Source organism: Neocloeon triangulifer, unplaced genomic scaffold (assembly GCF_031216515.1).
Source record: "Neocloeon triangulifer isolate White Clay Creek 2 clone unplaced genomic scaffold, ASM3121651v1 ptg000003l, whole genome shotgun sequence".
Taxonomy (NCBI): Eukaryota; Metazoa; Arthropoda; class Insecta; order Ephemeroptera; family Baetidae; genus Neocloeon; species Neocloeon triangulifer.
This window is the reverse complement of record NW_026775546.1, coordinates 3,917,327-3,935,776: the sequence shown is the minus strand read 5'-3', so window position 1 is coordinate 3,935,776 and position 18,450 is coordinate 3,917,327. Positions and strand designations below refer to the sequence as shown.

General features: G+C 35.7%; 2 protein-coding genes and 1 long non-coding RNA gene across 4 annotated transcripts in view; 2 read left to right on the top strand and 1 right to left on the bottom strand.

Annotated features, from left to right (window-relative positions):
• The window catches only part of LOC132192675 (dipeptidase 1-like), a 53,474-nt gene that overhangs the window by 2,905 nt on the left and 32,119 nt on the right, over positions 1-18,450 (bottom strand). The window contains exons 3-9 of the mRNA XM_059612745.1: positions 8,787-9,036; positions 5,002-5,327; positions 2,559-2,691; positions 1,039-1,454; positions 513-597; positions 381-456; positions 180-318 (exon numbers count right to left, since the gene is read on the bottom strand). Coding sequence (XP_059468728.1) covers positions 180-318; positions 381-456; positions 513-597; positions 1,039-1,454; positions 2,559-2,691; positions 5,002-5,327; positions 8,787-9,036 — 1,425 coding nt within the window. The remainder of the gene's footprint in view (positions 1-179; positions 319-380; positions 457-512; positions 598-1,038; positions 1,455-2,558; positions 2,692-5,001; positions 5,328-8,786; positions 9,037-18,450) is intronic.
• LOC132192678 (uncharacterized) lies at positions 5,815-6,369 on the top strand. Its single transcript, XR_009441359.1, has 3 exons — positions 5,815-5,879; positions 5,944-6,043; positions 6,097-6,369. It is a non-coding gene; the product is annotated as an uncharacterized LOC132192678 (long non-coding RNA).
• LOC132192677 (integumentary mucin C.1-like) lies at positions 7,146-7,852 on the top strand. 2 transcript variants are annotated; one of them, XM_059612748.1, is made up of 3 exons: positions 7,146-7,261; positions 7,315-7,366; positions 7,426-7,852. In XM_059612748.1, exons 1-3 carry the CDS (start codon positions 7,226-7,228, stop codon positions 7,728-7,730), a joined length of 393 nt encoding a protein of 130 aa, XP_059468731.1. In that variant the 5' UTR covers positions 7,146-7,225; the 3' UTR covers positions 7,731-7,852. The 2 variants fall into 2 exon arrangements, with proteins under 2 accessions (XP_059468731.1, XP_059468730.1); XM_059612747.1 differs by having other exon boundaries at positions 7,152-7,261; positions 7,315-7,372.

Sequence of the window (18,450 nt, the reverse complement as noted above, 5' to 3'; positions counted from 1 at the left end):
AGTTATATTTATATTTCTGCATCAGCTCAATGTAAAAATATATTTCTAATTCAGCTTAATAGTTTTTCTTTATTTTAACCGTGTGCCAAACTGTACTCAAAGGTCACAGAGGTCGATGACCATTTTCAATTCTTTGATACGTTAACCCTCGAATTATATCCTTAATCAAATCAACCTACTTTCTCAACCTCCCTAAGCACTCGCAACAAATTCTTTCCCGCCAATTTGGCCAACTGTTCCTCAGTCCAGTCGCCCTGGTCCAGCAGCAGCGAAAACAACCTCGGATAAGTGCCCACATCCTCCAGACCGTGGGGAGTGCTGTGGAAAAAAGGACAATCCTTTAGCCATGGTTCACGTTCTCTCGGACACGGCGTGTTTACTAGTTGATTCCGTCAAATCCGGCTCCGAGGCCGACGTGGTCAACTCCGGCCACCGCTCTGATGTGGTTGATGTGTTCTGTGGAAAATAAACAAGGGAAAGTCGCGGGCTTGTTCTCGGTTTTGGCATGTTACCAGCGACGTTCGTGATGGAGGCAGTTTCATTGCATGTGACAAAGATAGGGTAGAAATTAACCATGACGAGCCCACCGTTCGAGGCCTGCCCGGGATTTCCGAGAATCAGAAGAGGATACATTTCATTTCGTGCAATCGAGAACAAGGAAAATATTGGGAAAAACTTTTTTATGTTCATTCACACAGGGAAACTTTGCTTCATTAACAAAAGACAAAATGCGGAAATACCAATTCAGTAATACTGCAAATTAATGAAAAGTAAATAATTTCAACTAAATTAGCACTTTCATAAATTTTTCCACCTTTGCTTCAGAGTTTTAACTAAATAAAATTTAAAATATATATGTTTCGATATTTTTGATTTAAAATTCAAACAAATTAAAAAAAAGACAAAATCTTTAAATTAATGTGAAAAATCATGCAACTCAAAGGCGTAGGAATTTCTCTACACTGGGCCGAGCGTTTTTGGAAGTTGGAATTCAGAAAAAAAATTTAATGAAGAAAAATGAAACTGGATTTTGCGTACCACAAGTTTGAGCACGTCGTCAGGCACATTCCTGGTGGAGTTGCACAGCGCCCTGGCCGAGGAGTGTGAGAAGATGAGCGGCGCCGTGGTCGTTTCGAGGGCGTCGCGCATCGTCCTGGCCGACGCGTGGCTCAGGTCGACGATCATGCCCAGCCGGTTGAGCTCCCTGACGACCGCCTTGCCGAACTCGGTGAGGCCGAGCTCCTCGCCAGCGGCGCCGGTGCCCGAGCCGTCGTCGCCGGCGCCGCTCTGCGAACACCCTGCCCAAGGGGTGTTGCAAGCGTGCGTCAGGGTCAGGTAGCGCGCGCCTAGATCGTAAAACATGCGCAGCACTGCCAGGCTGTTGCCCAGCGCGTGACCTCCCTCGACCCCGATCAGGCTAGCGATTCTCCCGGCGCGATGAGCTTGCTCGATTTCTAAAAAAGAGAATTCCTATTGATTAATTGGTCTGATTTCAATAATGAGAAAGTTTTATAAAATTTTGAATAAAAGATTAAAAATTGTTAAAGTAACTGACAAATAAAATGGAAGCTGTGAAGAATAAATGATAACAATCGATAATAATTATTTGGCTATAATGCTGTTTTTTTTACTCATTCAAGAGTCGAAATAAATCTTTTTACAAAAGATAAGACTCAATTTTTTTTCGGTTGGTTTTTCAGGTAAAAGATATTTTGTGGAAACATGTAGAGCAGGATATTGTTTTTTTTTAAACAATAATCAACTCCCAAAACCCATCGAGGAAAAGCCGACTTTAAATTCAAATCACCATCGATCGTGAAATTCTTCTACAAAAAGAGTTTTCTTTTACTTATTGGAGGTTCATAAATGTTTTCATCAAACGTGTGCTTTATCTTTTCCTGGTTATAATTTCCCCATCCCTACATCTATCGTTTTACAGAAGAGGAAAACATTTATCGGAAGGGAAAATTGAAGCGTTTTTGATTCAATTTTTTTTTACGATCAGAAACCTTTTTTTAACTATGAAAAAATTATTAATTTTACTGGTTTATTTATTAATTCGAGATTAAAAAGTAAAATAAAAACAGCAGAAAGTTGCAGTGAATTAAAAATAATTAGTTCTGCTGCCATTTTCTTTGTTTTTTAGATTAGGGAAAAGTAATTTCTTTGTAGATTTGTTTTAATAATACCGTTTCCCTCAAGGGGAAGCTCCCAAACAACCCTTATTGCTCTGCACAGTTGGCCATTCACATTTTTCAAAACCCCCTTTGTGTTGCTGAATTATGCAACGCTCGGCTGGACACAGCCGCTGTCTAGCAGATTGCCTGAGTTTCGAAACGCCAGGGGCCTAAGCAGAATATAAGGCTTTGCCCCTTTGGTGAATAATTGATTCCCGGCTGGACCCCGAGTGAAATTTTCAAAGGGAAATTCGCAATTTACGGCACACACCGCCGATAAAGTAGCAAACTTGTGACTTATTAAATCATCAGAAAAGGGCCGGGTTGGAAAAATGACGCGTGAATTATGGAGAGGTGATAAACGTGAGGGTTGCTGCTGACCTTTGGCAGTGGTGACCAGCTGGAGGAAGGAGGGATACAGATCGGCGAGCCTTTTGATCACGTCGATCTGCTCCAAGGCGAGCTGCACTGCGTCCAAATGTTGGGCACCGCAAGGGACGTACGCAGACCAAAACTGAAAATAATTACAAGCTCTGGTTAGTTCATGTTAAATGAAAATTAGTTTCAGATATTTCTTAGCGGATTTTTGTTCAAGTTATTTTTGTGCAAAAATATTTTCGTCCAACTTTGTTAACAAAAATTATAATAATTGGAAGTTAAAATCTTTGAATTTGATAGAACCGATTGCAAACAAAATTATTTTTTAACAATGAAATTCAATTAAAAAAACCATGTTTCATTGTTTAGTTTCTGGTAAAAAAGTAGCATATTATTTTAAAAATAAAAACCTAAAAGTCGAGAGAAAAATCAATAATAATTATTCTTTTTAAACAGGATGGTACTTTTGACTTCTTAAAATTCTTTAATGAACAGAGAAAAATGGGACATAACTAAATTTAATGCTTTAAGAGGATTTTGATAGGTGAAAAGGGGGTGTTAATCAGAATAAAAATATTTTCGTCTTAAAAACATAATTTTTAGTTTGTCAAAATTGTTGCAAAAGAATTGATTGATTTGATATTGAGGGAGATATTGAATTGCTGCACAAATAGGCACCACCATACTAGCAAAGATTTTGCTACAACTTGCGAGTTCATCTATTTAATCAATTGTAATTTAAAGTCATTTAAAGTGGATTCCTTAATTACTTTTTTAGTCTAATAAAATATGTACAAAACTTTTACTTTTATTAATAGATATTATAAAAAAATTAATAATAATAATAATAATTAATTAAATAAAAAACTATCAATCCATATTATATAATTTTATTTATTTAGCATGTAGCGGTTTAGAATAGTTTCTAGATCTGGAAAAACTTAACAGATTTATGAAGCTAGTAAAATAAATAAAAAAATAATTATTAAAGATTTCATAACTAAATTAATTTTTACTATCTTTATTGCACATTTGTATATTATAATTTTTTTCAGCGTGGTCGTTTTATTACAAAGCACTTTATAGACTTCCATTTTATAGGCTTTCAACATTGTGCTCACTCCCGGTTTGGGAGACGTAATGATGGAAATTGTCCCAACAGAGCAAATAATGCGACTTCTAGCTTTGATTGAAAAAAAAGCAGAAAAGTTTGCAATGCATAATGAGGAAATTTTCCGCTCACTGCTTCTCGATGGGTTTGCAACTGCGGGGCAAATAAATGTATAAAATAGAGCCGAGAGAAGAAGCACTCGCAGAAATCAATGTGCTCCGCCTGATTTACGGCGTAACAACTTTATTTGCCCGGTCGGAGCTTTTTCATTCGCCCCAATACGAGAGAAATATATAAAAATGGTTTTTTTTTATAGCTTGAATTTTGAAACTGCCCCGGTTGTATATTTCCAGTGCGCCTACAAAAAGGTCGTTGCAACCAACGGCAGTTCCGACAAGCAGGGCTATTTTATGGCTGTTTTTCGTCCGCAAAGATTAAACGTAATCGTATCAATAGTTGGGGTGTGTGTGCGGCCGTAAAAGTGCAAAAGGTGTTGAGTTTATCCACGGTCATAACTCCTTTATGTTTAAATTGGCACAATGTTTGCGCTTTGTTGCCTCCGAGTTGAAATATCTGCTGCGGCCACGAAACGATAAAAATGCAACATATTAGCAGTCAATAAAATCTGGAAAAGTGACTTTGCGACTAAAATCTTTTGAATTGGAGTTTTAATTACTAATTCCATTAAATTGTAAAAATACAAGTTTGTGATATAAATAATTTTTAGTTTGAATTTTTGCTCTTTAGAAAACGAAAATATTTAGTCACTAACATTAATACTCGTTCAGAATTAAAGCAGAAATTCTGACTTTTAGTTAAAAAATCCATGAATTTGTAATTTTTAAATTGGCAAGAGTCAAGAGGTTTTGTTTTCGTGAGAATAAAAAAAATAGCGTAGTATTCTGAAGCGATTCGCGATACTAGCCTGGTAAAAATGTGTAGTAGTTCTATTTATTTTCCATTTTCTAGATAAGTATTTGAAAAAAAAAATCATCGAGAGTAACTTTTCATAATTTAATTTGTTAAACTCAACATTTATTGCGATTAATTGGGGAAAGATGATTAAATTCATAGCTAACTTTCAATGTTAAAAATTATTGTTTTCAGGATCAATAAATTATTGAAATTGTGTTTGAATTTTGTATAATTTGCCCAGATGCCAAAGTTGCGTGTAAGAATTTTCCTATCAATATTCTAATTTGACCACCAATTTCTGATTAATTACTGTGACTGAAGTTAAAGTTTCAAAAATAAGTCGACAATAATATAATTGTTGTATGTGACAATTCACAGAAATTGAATGCATAAACAAAATGATCAAAATCAATCTCTCACCTGAGCTCCCATAAGGCCACTTCGCATGCGTGGAAGGTCGGTGTGCGACCAGTTGCTCTTTGACCACGGCGTGACGCCGCGCAGGTCGCTCGAGAAGTTGAACTCGTTGAGATTGTTGTGCAGAAACATGCGCATGTTCCACGGAAAGTCGTTGTGGCCGTCGATCAGCGGCGTCTCCTTCAGGATGCGCCGCACCATGTCCATGCGCTGCTCGCCCCCGGACGCGCCCTTCACCGAACGCATCACCAACGGCACCCCCAACCCCGCTCCGAGGGCGCAAGCGATCAGCACCGCCGTCAACAATAAGCACCAATGCCGAAATCCGCCTGAAAACACATTTCAATCAAATTTACATTCATAAGTTTAAAGAAATAAAAAAAGCGAAAGTTGAATATATGAAGTTCATCAAATTAAAAATGTTTAAAAGAAATCAAAGATAAATGAAAAAGAAGTTATTGAAGATATTCTATATTTGTTTTGCATTTATTTGGATGAGTTCATGTATGGGGCATAGTTGCCCTAATTTCGAACCCAATAAACACTTCTTGAAACTATAATAGAAAATAATATTTTGAGAATTAAACACAAAGTGGTCTTCAAGATATAAAGCTGTACTTTAGATTTTATTCTCAATTCTGATAGTTCATGCTCAGGAAAAACACTGATATAAAATGTTGATGCTTCAGACGTGACTGCTGCGCAAAGCAGATTTTATATTGTCTGTTTCAAATACGTCAATTTGCTTTAGTTTGTAAATAAAATTTTATCAGCCCAACAAAAAGTATAAAACGTCATGCAAAATCATTTTTTCTAGCAAAACTTTACCAAACGTTCTTAAAATTATGTTGAAACTGGCGTTTTTCATAATTTCCATTCAAGTAAAAATCGCATCTGCCAACCAAATATTAATTTTTTTGTGATTGTTTTAATTTTCCACCACAGCTCCTGGCAATTTCAATATCAGAAGCCTCTTCAAAATCTTCAGAGGAAGACAAATTATCAAAAATTCCTGTAAAGCCCTTGCCGACCAAGAAGGTATTAGGTATTCCTTTATGCAAAATAATATTTTTTAAACCTAATAAAATTATTGTCAAGTTCCTCCATTTCAGGATGAAGATAGTTCCGCTAAAAATTCCCCGTCGTTGATTTGGAAAGCCAATCGTAAAACTATCAAGAAAAAGAATAAAGCACAAAGAACGAACAATAAAACCTAGAAGACAAAAAAGCCTCAGCCAAATGTATAAGAAATACAGTTTAAATGTGGTTATTAAAAAAATTTGCAAAAAACTATTGCCAGATGATTTGTTGATATGTGTTTAACTATTTATTTTCTACACTTAAATCAATAAAAGAATCCTCTAAGCAATTTTTGAGCAAATACAATATCTGTTTTCCTTATTTACTTTTTTTTTGCCACTTTAAAAAAATTTTTCAGCGAGTGAAGTTTCTAAAACAAGGGCGAAGATCTATATGTTTTAGTTTTGTAATAAAATTCACTGATTCAAGTCAAAACTTCATAATAATCACAATTGAAAAATTTCACAATCTTAACTCTTGATAAAATCTGGAAAAAGAAGTCTTTTCCAAAATTCTATTAAAATTTTAAAATACATGAAAATACATGTGACTGAATGAAATCTTTGATCATAAATACATTCAAAATTAGTTTATAAAATTCTTGTTATAAGGCTTACTTACTTTCATAAAGCGCTTTGTCAAAAATACTTTCTTTGCAATGTTTTTCTTTCATGCATGAAGTGAAAATTTCTGAATAATTCAAACTGTTTGAATATTTATTAAATAAATTAGAGATGGAATTGCTCAATATTTTCACCATCAGTGCATTTTAAAATAAAAATTCTGGAAAATTCCATGCAGGAAATCACGTAGCTCTCACAGTTTTAAAAGCGGTAAAAATTCTCATAAATTTCTGCTGTCATCAATATATTTTCATTCATGCGCCAAGGACACCAGCTGCAGTTCTTGCAACACATACAACGTGTAATTAACCATTGGTACTGACGCACTGTCCTGGAAAATGACCATATTCCGTACTTGCGATCTGATGTAAAATACTGATAAGAGCGTCCTGTCTCTTTCGAAACCATTTGCAATTGCTGATATTTCGCAAACTTGGTACGTCAATACCCCTCGGCCCTCAAGTATAAAAGGACCCCGCCGATCAGGTAGTCATATCCTGTAACAAACCAGCCGCTCTCTCAACATGTTGAAACTGTTGGTGCTCATCTTTGCTATCCAGGTATAAAATTCATCACTTGCTTTATAATTTTTGTAACATTTTTATCACCAAAGCTGGTGCTTTCTGCGCCAGCCAATGACGACTCGAAAAAATTGTCCAAGAACCGTAAAGGTTATTTTTCATTATTATGAAGTTCAATTTTTAAACTGAAATCCAATGTCAAGAACTGGCCGCTTTAGCCGCTACCACCAGAGCTCCAAAGACAACTACCACCAAAACTCCCAAGACAACTACAACCAAAACGCCAAAGACAACCACGACTAAAACTCCAAAGACGACCACCACCAAAACTCCAAAGACCACAACCACTAAAACCGCTAAAACCACCACCGCAGCCGCAACGACTACCACCGCAGCCGCAACAACTACCACCGCAGCCGCAACTACTACCACCGCAGCCGACACAACTACTGCAGCCGACACTACCACGGCAGCCGACACTACCACCGCAGCCCCAACAACAGTTTAAATCAGGAACCACAAAAAAATCATCAAATTTATAGACGCAAATTCCTTAAAACGCAACCAATATTAGAAAATGATTAAAAATATATTATTATAATCAAAATAAATACGTACTAATGCAATATATATTTCAATGTTTTCATTTACTGCATAACAAAAAATAAACAACCAGCTAAAATTATGGTTGATAACTTGAGACATTCCCCCCAATTTTAAATTTAATTATTATTATTATTGTGGTTTATTCTACTCAAGTCATACATGGAAAATTGTTCACTTCATTATGAATTCTGTCGGTTTTATGAACTGTACGCTTTGAATTTAACTTCGAAAGTAACTTGTAAAAAAGACAATTTCATTAACATGCGTCCTATTACATTGAAGACATTAAAAATTTGGCAAAAGTAAATAAGCCTTTAAGATATACGTTTATACATATTTAATTTAGATTTTGGTGAAATAATATTCCAACAGCAAATAAATAAAATCTCTTTCCAAGTTTCTCCAGCTTTTCAAGTATAGTTTCATTTTAGTTTCAAAAGCGCAGATTGTGAGCTTAAAAGTTTTGGGGCCATAATGTAACCGCGTCTTCTCTGTAATAAGAAACCCGCAAGTTATGCGCCCTCCCAGAGGGTGTTGGATAACAAACAGAATGGAGAATGAAGAGGAATGGCAGGCATTTGAAAAAGGCAATTAGTCGCTGTTGAGGCCGGCCGAGGCAAAACAAGTGCACAAAGCACACCCATATTTGTCCTTTTGAGAGAGTCATTTGACCATCCTAGAGCAAGAGCTCAAAGAACGGCCTCAGCATTGTTTGCTTTCTAATTGCATTCTTTCTATCTCTGCCACCAAGACTTTAATCTTTGCAGCCAGCCAGACAAAATGTCTGGTTTGTTTGTTACTTTGTAGGAATAGCTTTTTTGACTCATATTTATTAAGAAAAAAAAATCAAATTAAGAGAAAATATAAAATAGGAAAATATAATAAAGATGAAATTTAATTAAAAATGGTTAATATAAAAAGATTTGCCTGAAAAAATTAATAATTAAAATTTACTCACACCAAGTTTTTGAATCTGATTTGCTACTCGTTGAACTAAAAGATTCCCTAACGTTGAGAGGGCCCAAACTGGCAATTGTGCCGAAACTGGCTTGAGCACTCGAAGGAAGCAGCATTTCGCGGACCGGCACCGCCCGGCCATTGCAGCGTGACGGGGGCGGCAAAGGAGGCAGCAGCTCATTAGCAGGGCAATTGTGATGGTGCGGGTGGTGCTCCTCCAGGGGGGCCACGTCTGGCAGGCACCCTACCGGCTGCAACAAAAAATTAGCCAAGTTAATTAGCAACTTCAACTAACTTTACCGAGTAAATAAAATTCCATTTTTGCAGTCAACTTTTCAAAATTTGTTTTTCTTCATTAGTTTTTTTTTATTTTATTTTTCAAAAATTGAAGTATTGCGTAGATAAAATTTTCAAACTTTGATCAAATTTATCTTAAATTTATAGGGATAAAGTCTATTGATAAAAAATCTACAGTTAAAAATTATACGTCGTTCTTGGCTGAAAATATAAAAACGTAGAAAGTTTTTAAGTCCTCACTATAAAATAAATTTAAATTTGATTTTTTTTATACATTTAGGCAGTAATTATTACAGAAAGTTGGCAAATAAACTTTTATTTAACGAATCATAGGCAATCAAATTTAAAAACATTGTGTTTAAATTTTTTATCCCCTCACTGAAGTTTCATCAATTTAAGGACTCGCTATTTATTTTCGGCTCACTGAGAGGCAGCCTATTTTCCTTAACTAAGTGACAGCCGCTAGCGAGGATCTGTCTCTGCTCGCGGAATTCATTTCACTTATAGATTAACGAGGCGCGGCCAAGTGACGAAATGGAGCGAGCAAATGAATAATTCAGCCCAAAGCTGGTGACAAAGCAAATTGAATGCAGTCGGGCTGCTGCTGTGCTGGCGTCGTTTTGAATTCCGCGAACGTGCCTTTTAACGTCACTTTCAGAAGAGTCGGTCGGAAGAGTGCAGAATGCATAACATACAAGCACACAAAACTCTCTCCTTTCGATTTTATTATTATTTGCTCGGGTGGAAGCAAAAATTTACAAGAATCATAAAAGTGCAAATAATGGCAGAGTGATGCACTGCAGCATCTTGACCTAGAACTTCGGCCTGAAGTGTACTTTAAACAAAAGAAAAAATGTGACAAAATTCGAATAATTTTTTAATGAAATTAATATTATTTTCACCATCAATTTGTTTTTAACCAATTTATTTAACAAAATCAATTGAATATTTTGAAATAAAAATATTAAAATTCTTCTTCCATACGTTTTCAATAAAAATTAAAAGTTTCAACTAATTTCAATAATATTATATTATTAAAACTTTAAAAACATTAGTTTAAAAAATTGAATTTTCAGAAATAATTTTGTGATTTTTTTTATAAAAAATTAAAAATTTCACTCTCATGATTATTTCATATGAGAAATATTAGTAAAGATTGTAAAGCAAATATCTTTCACAATGTATGTTTTCACTCTTTTAGCACCCCAAGAACGTTGGCGGCAGAAAAGAGCGTCTTTTTTTTTATTCTACAAAAAAAAACCCGCTCACGCATGGTTTGTGGCATGTATTTTTTATCCGAGTCGTATCCGCGGAAAGCCACGGTGGAATTAGCGAGATTGCACTCTGAGAGTTGGCTGAAAAATTCACGAGGGCAGAAAGAGGAAAAGGGCGGGCGGAGGATTTGCTCTATCGCGGTTCAAGTTGGGTTGATGAATTTTGCATGCTCGCATGAATAACTACCCCGGTGCTGCGACGAAACGAAACAAAGGAAAACGCAAGTTTTTCATTCCGAATTGAATTTGCGCTCTCGAGACATTATTGCTTTTTGTATTCGGCCCGACAAGCAGCAGAGCAGCCTAAGCCAATATTTAGTCACGCTTGAGAGACGACGATTGCGTTTGTTCGCCATGTCTACTCAAATACCATGTTTTGTTAGGACATCTATCAATAAAATTTTAATTAGGGCTATAAAAAAAGGAATGGCATTTGATTTTTTTCAGCTTTTTACATATTAAAATTTTGAATATGAATTTGTTTCACTTTAATGTGTGGTTAAAATTGTTGTCTTCTTATAATCTTGATAACATTTAATTTTATTAGCTAAAATTAAAAAAAAAAACTAATGGAAATCAGATCGTTCGTATTTATAACTTCCTCATTTATACCGTTTCTATGCAGCAATAAGAAATATTTATAAATTTATTTATTTGTTGATGTTTTTGGAGAATTTTGCATAAAAATGATGCAAAAAGGAAATAATCATTAAACGTGGCAAGGACAAACTACTCGGTTTTGTATTGCGCCGTAAAACCAGTTTACGTCCCGGGAAATAAAACCGGCGAGATATTATGGAAAATAAAAAAAATTCCTCCAGTCACGCACGCATTTCTGGATTTTAATCCGGCGTCGAATGCGGATATTCCAATTAAATCATAAAATCAATGGCCCCTCCCTGTCAGCATGAAAGATTCAGTGCTGCAAATTTTATATCGACGCTCGTGTGCTGCGGCTTAGCGCAAAAAGCCGTAAATCCTCAGTCGTGGGCAAAAACAACAAACACCGGCGGGCGTCGTTCGTGTTTAATAAATAATGTCGCACGCAGCCGAGGTGGAAACCTCCCTCTCAGCTCTGTGTACGAAAAACGAATCTTTTTCTGCCCCAGAGTTTTCTCTCATTTTTATTTTTATCTCGGAGAGCGACGGGAAATTAGCACGGGAGTGATAAAAATTGACGGTCCGCCCAGGAAATTATCAGGAAGCGACCGGCTGCCTCATTTCTGTTTCTCCGTCTGCGATGTTTAATTCAGTGCCTTAGTCGAAATTGGCAGCAATCGCCTTCCAGCCTCCGGATTTCCATCAACTGGAAGTGAAAAGTGGATATAAAATCACGATGAAATGTAATTTGAGCTAGAAAGAGATACGGCGAATTGGAAGAAATGACACTTCGATGTTTTATGCATAAAGAGATAATTTCTGATTGCTTCGAAAGAAGTATGCTTGACAATGTTCACGAATATTAAATTAATAACCACTGTTTGATAAAATTATAAAATGTTTATTTTAAAAATTTTCTTTTTTTAAAATTGTTTTTCAATTTTGTATTATTTTAATTATCATCTGATTTTTTCAATGATATTCATAAATTTTAAATCCAATTTAATAATATTCATATTTTGATTTAAACTGAATTCTAAGGTTTAATTAAATTTCTTTTGATGATGATAAACTTCCACAAACTTTACGATCGTCTGAAATTGTTTGCTTGTGGCATAGAGGCGATATTATGTTTAAACTGATATTATGAGCCGCAAATTGAGTCGCTCGAGGTACTTGATTGTTTAAAGCAGCATTCTCCAAATATGTGTGTACTCTGCTGAATGAACAAGTAGATATTGAAATGGTATCGCGCACATTGCAAACGCAGCTGAACAAACACAAAGTATGCCACAGTGGTCTATCATTAGACTGTTTCCTGGGGCTTTTAAATCTGTAGAAACAGCCAAAATTGTTAAACAGTTGAATGACGGGCTACAAAAAAATTATCAAGTTTTGCAATTTCAAAGTGAAAGTACAAAGAAGATTAATTAAATTGTCTATTGGATTTTTTTTTAAATGAAGTTCTCAATTTCAAGCACGTGTATGACTGATTTATAAAAATTGTGCTACATTTTTAAAGCAGAATCTTCGGAAATCGATTAAACTTGAAATCTGTTAAAACATTGATGGAGTTATTATTGTTATTAAATATATCCAACTTTTAAAACATGCCGATGACAGGGAAATTATAGAATGTCATTTTTTTACAATAATAATTATAAAAATATTTTTACAAAAATCTATTAGAATATTAAAAGGATCCCTGAAACGTTCAAATTGATTATTATTTCAAATTAGCAAGAATAAAATAAATCTTTAATTCAAGAATAATTGTCTTTCTTTGTTCCTGCTCTTAAAAACAGCTGAAAACATAAAGCAAAACCCAAAAGAGGCTCTACTTAAACCCCTTCTCTTTTAAACAAACAAAATGCGTCCCTAAGGATATACCCAGAGTTTCCACCGTTCACAGTTTTTTTTAGGGCTTTTCTTGGTAAAGCTGCCTTGAAACAATATTCGCATTGTTTCGCACTCTTTATAGAACCGAGGTGGGAATTTTGAGAGCCCTTGGACCATCAATTAACGCGAGAGGCAAACAAGCATCTCGTCGTGTTGCGGATTACTTCACTCGCATGCCCGTCGGCGTGTTTATTCAGCGCGAATAATGACTTATAAATCGTGCCGAGGGCTGAATAATTGCCTCACTCACTCTCGCTCGAAGCAAACTCGCGCTCATGTGTGGCAAGCGTGCCGGCGAGACACGGTCCCAATTATTCCGTCGTTAAATTTGCACGATTGTCGTGTCGCGTTACGCGTTATTACAATTACGGCAGCTCTGGTCGACTGAAAAATAAATAGCAGTGGGCTCAATTTCCATGTTCATACTTTGAAGGTCAAATGTCAAGCGCCGGGGTGAAAAATATTTGACGCTTGAAATGTGCTTTGGAGACGGATTGGCGCAGCGCCGACCGAATTTTGACAGTTCATCAATCACGATATTATTCACACGTGCATTATCCATCGATGCAGAGTCACGTGAATGTTTTGCCTTTTTAATGAGGCCAAGTCCATTATTACGGGTCAAATTATTCCCATTTTTTTTACATGAAAACTTGCCAAAACAAAAGGCTTATGGATATTTTTATCAATTTTTTTGTAGTTAAATAGAACGGAACGCAAAATATAAGTTTCTAAATTAAGTTTTAATAAGATAACTTTGAGTTATTTTTATTGTAATTTTTTTTCTCACAAGAACAATGAACATTTTTAGTCCTAACTTGAAATAATTCTCAAATTTTTTGTTTTGATTTACATTTTTATATTTCTTGATTAACAATTAAATAGCAAAAATAGTTTTAACTGTACTTAAATTAAAATGGAAAATGGTAAAATTGTAGCTTTAGTGAATTTTTTTTCTAAGTAAAATTAATATGAGAAATTAAATGAATAATAAAGTCGAAATTTAAGTTCACAAAGCAATACAACAAAATAATCAGCTAAATATTAAAACAGTCAAAACTAAACAATTTATGAGAACAAATTATACATACCTTGTTTTTAACTTTCTAAAAACATTATCCACTTTGAAAATTTCAGCACATTTATCAAAGTTTGGTGAACAAGACTTTCATCTAAATAATTGAAAGATTAAAATTTATGTCTGTTTCTGTGCGCCTGGAAATCAGCTGGGGCATGTGACCCGCTTGGCAGGCCCGCCCAGCCGGTTGCCTATCGCAGCCGCAGGCAGTAAGTTTGCGCTTTTTATTATCAGTCGGCAAGCAGGGACAGTAAAGTGGTTTTGATGGGCAGTCGTGAGAGCGGCCAGCGTTTGGGGGGCGGAAAACGTTAACGACGCACAACAACAGCAATAATAATTTATCCCAGGCCGACTCGTTTGAACGCAGCCTTCATTGGATAAATAAATATCCGAGCGATCCGTCCGTGTAATGACCCGAGATGGCGGCGCTCGCTTTTCAATTATTATGCCCCGAGACGAGAGCCAACGGGGAAAGATAAAGTTTCTTTCTGCACATTACGCGAATCGATTCTGTCGGAGACGGTGCTACTTTTTTTTCCCTTCGCCCGTAAAGAGGAAAGAAAGAGAGAAGAATTGGGTCTCGCGGCCTGCCGTGTTTTGTTGTGAACGGTTTCATATTTCTAGGAGCGAGCAAGAGGGGAAAAATGATGCCATCACTTGAGGCCGCCGCTTTGTTTCGAGCAATGTGTTGTTTTGGGGTAGAAAAGGCGTCCACCCGCGAGAACTGCACGGCTTTTATTGCCGGTGGTGATTAATAAGAAATTGTATCGGCTTTTATATCGGCTCAAGGCGAAGAAAGGCCAATCTGGAGGCGATAGGGCGGCTGGGACTGTTGAGAGTTTGATTAGAACTATATATACTGTTCCACAACTGACTTGAATTTTATAAAAAAAGGTTGTTTTGCTGAGGGAAATCCGGGGAAATCGATCCAGCGTTGAAAAAAAGGAGGCCCGCCACAAAAGTTTGGCTGAGACTGACTGTTGATTTAATTTGATAACATTCAAGAATCAATAAACTTTCTTTAAAATTTCAAAATTGTCTTTTGTTAATTTTTTAAATTGTCAAAAGACAATTTTAGAACATTTTCTTTTGACAAATTCTTAAAATTGTCTTTGATTTTAAGAATATTAATATTTACTCTGGCTGCATTGAAAATTTCTAAATAAATTTTTACTGAAATTCTATTCTAGACGATATCGCTCAATATTTTAGACATCAGTGAATGTTTTAATTTAAAACTTCATGGCGGAAGGCACGTAGTTTTCTAACATTTTAACAGCGTTAAAAAGGATCATAAATTTCTGTACTTGACAAATTTTCATTCTCACGCCAGGGATACCAGCCATGGGCTTTGCAACACGGAAAAACGTGTAATAAATCATTGGTACTGGCACATGATGGACCTGGAAAATGATCATATTCCACTGTTGCCTGATGTAAAATATTGATAAGAGCGCCCTGTCTCTTTCGATTTTTTTTAAATGTGCATAAAAAAACTACCACTAATTGTAAGTAAGTATTTTCATGCAGTCTATTTAAATTTTAGACATATCATTTTGATCATTTTCTCAAACAATGTTGTAAAAAATGCGGAAGCTATTTTATGTTTTGACTATTTTTATAAATAATGGAGCGTATGAGAGCGTATTTCAGTAAATAATAAAAGTTTACAATACAACGAAACTTAATTAATCTGACTAATTTTCACTTAAAAAAAAGTAAAATTTGTCTTTGGATTAATTTAACCTCTTTATTTGTACTTCAATTACTAAAAAAATACCAAAGATATCTAAAAATACAAGATTTCACCATATTGTAGCTCAAATCTGGCATTAAATTTTGACCTCCTTTTGGCAAGACGAGCAACAATTTATCACAATCACGGTTCCCTTCTTCTTCTTATTTTTCTCCGGAGTAACTTTTTCTCAGAGGAAAAGTGAGCAGCGTCGTAAACAAACTTTTTTCTAACAAACTTCAAAATTTAAGCCCCTTGTGCCGCGTTGCAAATGAGAGCCGCTTGACCTTTAGCAAGCTAACGAGGTGCGCACACGGAAGAAGTATAATTTTTGCTTCCGTTTTTGCCCGGCGTATAATTCTTTATGCAAACGAACGCGGGCATAATGCATCCTTAATCACCTGTTTTTCGATCGGTAACCCAGATTCCGGCCGGCAACAGAGATTTCTCGCAGGTGAGTGCCAAACGGACATAGTTTGTGCACCGAGATAGCGCGCTCGGATTTATTGCTCGTGTGTAGCCGGACTTTCTAATGGGCTATTTACATGCACTGCGACCCACATGCAGCCGGATGCAGCTCCAACGTCCATTCGAATGCAATTAGATCTCGCTTAAGCCCGGCGTAATCGCATTCGACAGATGCGGCCTCTATGCATAATTATACATATTCACAAGAGATGAGCAAAACCACATCAGACCCGCAGGCAGACTGGAGAAAATTATTTACAAAAACATAAAGATTTAATAATGTAAATAAAAAAATGAAATTCTATTTCAGGAGAGAAAAAAATTGCATAAAATGTGCAGATTTTTTTTAAATTATTTTTTCTGCAGTCAATTTATTATGATTTGAATCTCATTTGTAAGAAAGTATTTTATTATATATCGAGTGACAATTTCCTTAATTTTAACTTTTGTTTCTTTAATATTGTTTGAAATGATTTTAACAGTTTTTCTCTTGTAGCGTCATCGGCGCTTATTGACTGTCGGCAGAAAGTAATACAAATGCAGCACTTTGACATGTGTCTCGTCTCTTGTGTGCCGACCGACAAAAGAAGGAAGCAATCAATTAACCGGCCATACACAAACGCTGCGCCTGCAAAAACCGATTGCGAGGACAATCACTCCAATCGATGTGCACATCATTCAAAAGCAATAGTGCTCATTTGCCTGTCTCTCGCGCCCCGATAATTTCGCGTCGGCATTTTTGCATAACCAACCGGCGTGGTTCGTGATTAAAATAAAAAGCGCCGTGCAGAGATAAATATAAAAATAAAAAAACTGCATGTTGTACGAAATGTTGCCGACACACAAAGGGACAAAGGAATGGCAAATCAAAATGAATGATAACTGGCGCGCCGGCTGTCGCAAAAAAAAGCACACGAATTGGAATCTCTTTGACCTGCCGACAGTCTGCGCCTCTCGTTCTGAATGGATAAAAAGCAGCGCCTCGTCTGCGTGCCTGGTGACAGGCGAGCCGGTTTTTTCAATTTGCAATTTAACTTTTCTCCGAGCAGGAATGGTTTGAAAAGCAGCGACGTAATTGAAACTGTGGATAATTAATTATTGACCGAGCGCAGAGGGACGAAATTTTTCCGGCTTCAGTGAAGTTGAATTACAATTTTTAATAGTAAAATCATTTTCAAAGAAAAATGTTAATTTACTCGAAACGAAATCCAAATAGAAGTAAAAATTCAATCGAAGCCCACTTACAATTAGTTTCACATTTGAGGTATATATTCATAAGTTGTTAAAATTATGGTTCGTTTGATCGGTATAACTAACCCTTGATAGAGATTTGGCATTTTAAAAATATTTTTGATAAATTAGATCATCTAGGAAAATCAAATAATTCTCTTTTGTTTGGACAATGAGACGTATTTTAAAAGTAATTATTAGTCAAAAGTTTTGTCGTTAAAACAATTCTAGATTTTTTTTTTATTAGATTTCGTGTCTGCAAAAAGAAGTGAAACAGGCTTTTTCCTCCTTTTCAACAAGGAAAAAGCTGCGTTTGTTTTATTCAGTAAAAAATTTTCGACGAGGACAAATTCTGTTTTACTTCACTTCTATGAAAGTCTATCCAACTTTTGCAATAAAATTTTTGCAAACTTAAATATTTGAACAGTCATATTAATTACGAAGAAAATAAGGAAAAAACAAGCTATAAATATGAATCTGCACAAAATTAAGAAAGTTAAAACTTGGATCAAAAATACATCTTTCAATATAATATTTATTGATCTTTATTGTTTTAAAAATAAAAACTCAAATTTCAATGTATATTCAACAAATATATTCTTAAAAAGGATTTAATTATAATTTTTAAACTTTCTTCACAGAACTCTGAAGAAATTCATGAACTATTTTCCCATCTCTATAATACTTTACAAGGAAGTAAAAAAGCTGTGTTGCAAAATAACAAGTCTCAATCAGCGTCACACACTGCCCTAGATTTGTCATCCCCTTTTTCCGGGCTGCTGGTGGTGGTTTTTGTTCCGTGTCAAATAAAATAGAGAGCGCTCTCGTGTGTGTGCTCGGCAGAACGCCGCGCAACATCCAAGCACACACACACAATGTCGCTGCTGCTTTAAATTTGATTGCTTTCTCCGTATTGAGGCGAACGAGCCGAGACGAGCGAGTTTATTTTTTATTTATTTGCCTGCGCGCGATCGCTGTAAGAGAGCAATTGCTGCTCCGGCGTTTTTACTTCAGTCAGTGAGTGTGTTGTTGTTGATATTTCTTTGGCCTAATGCTGGAAAATCAATGTCCTCGCTGCCGAGAG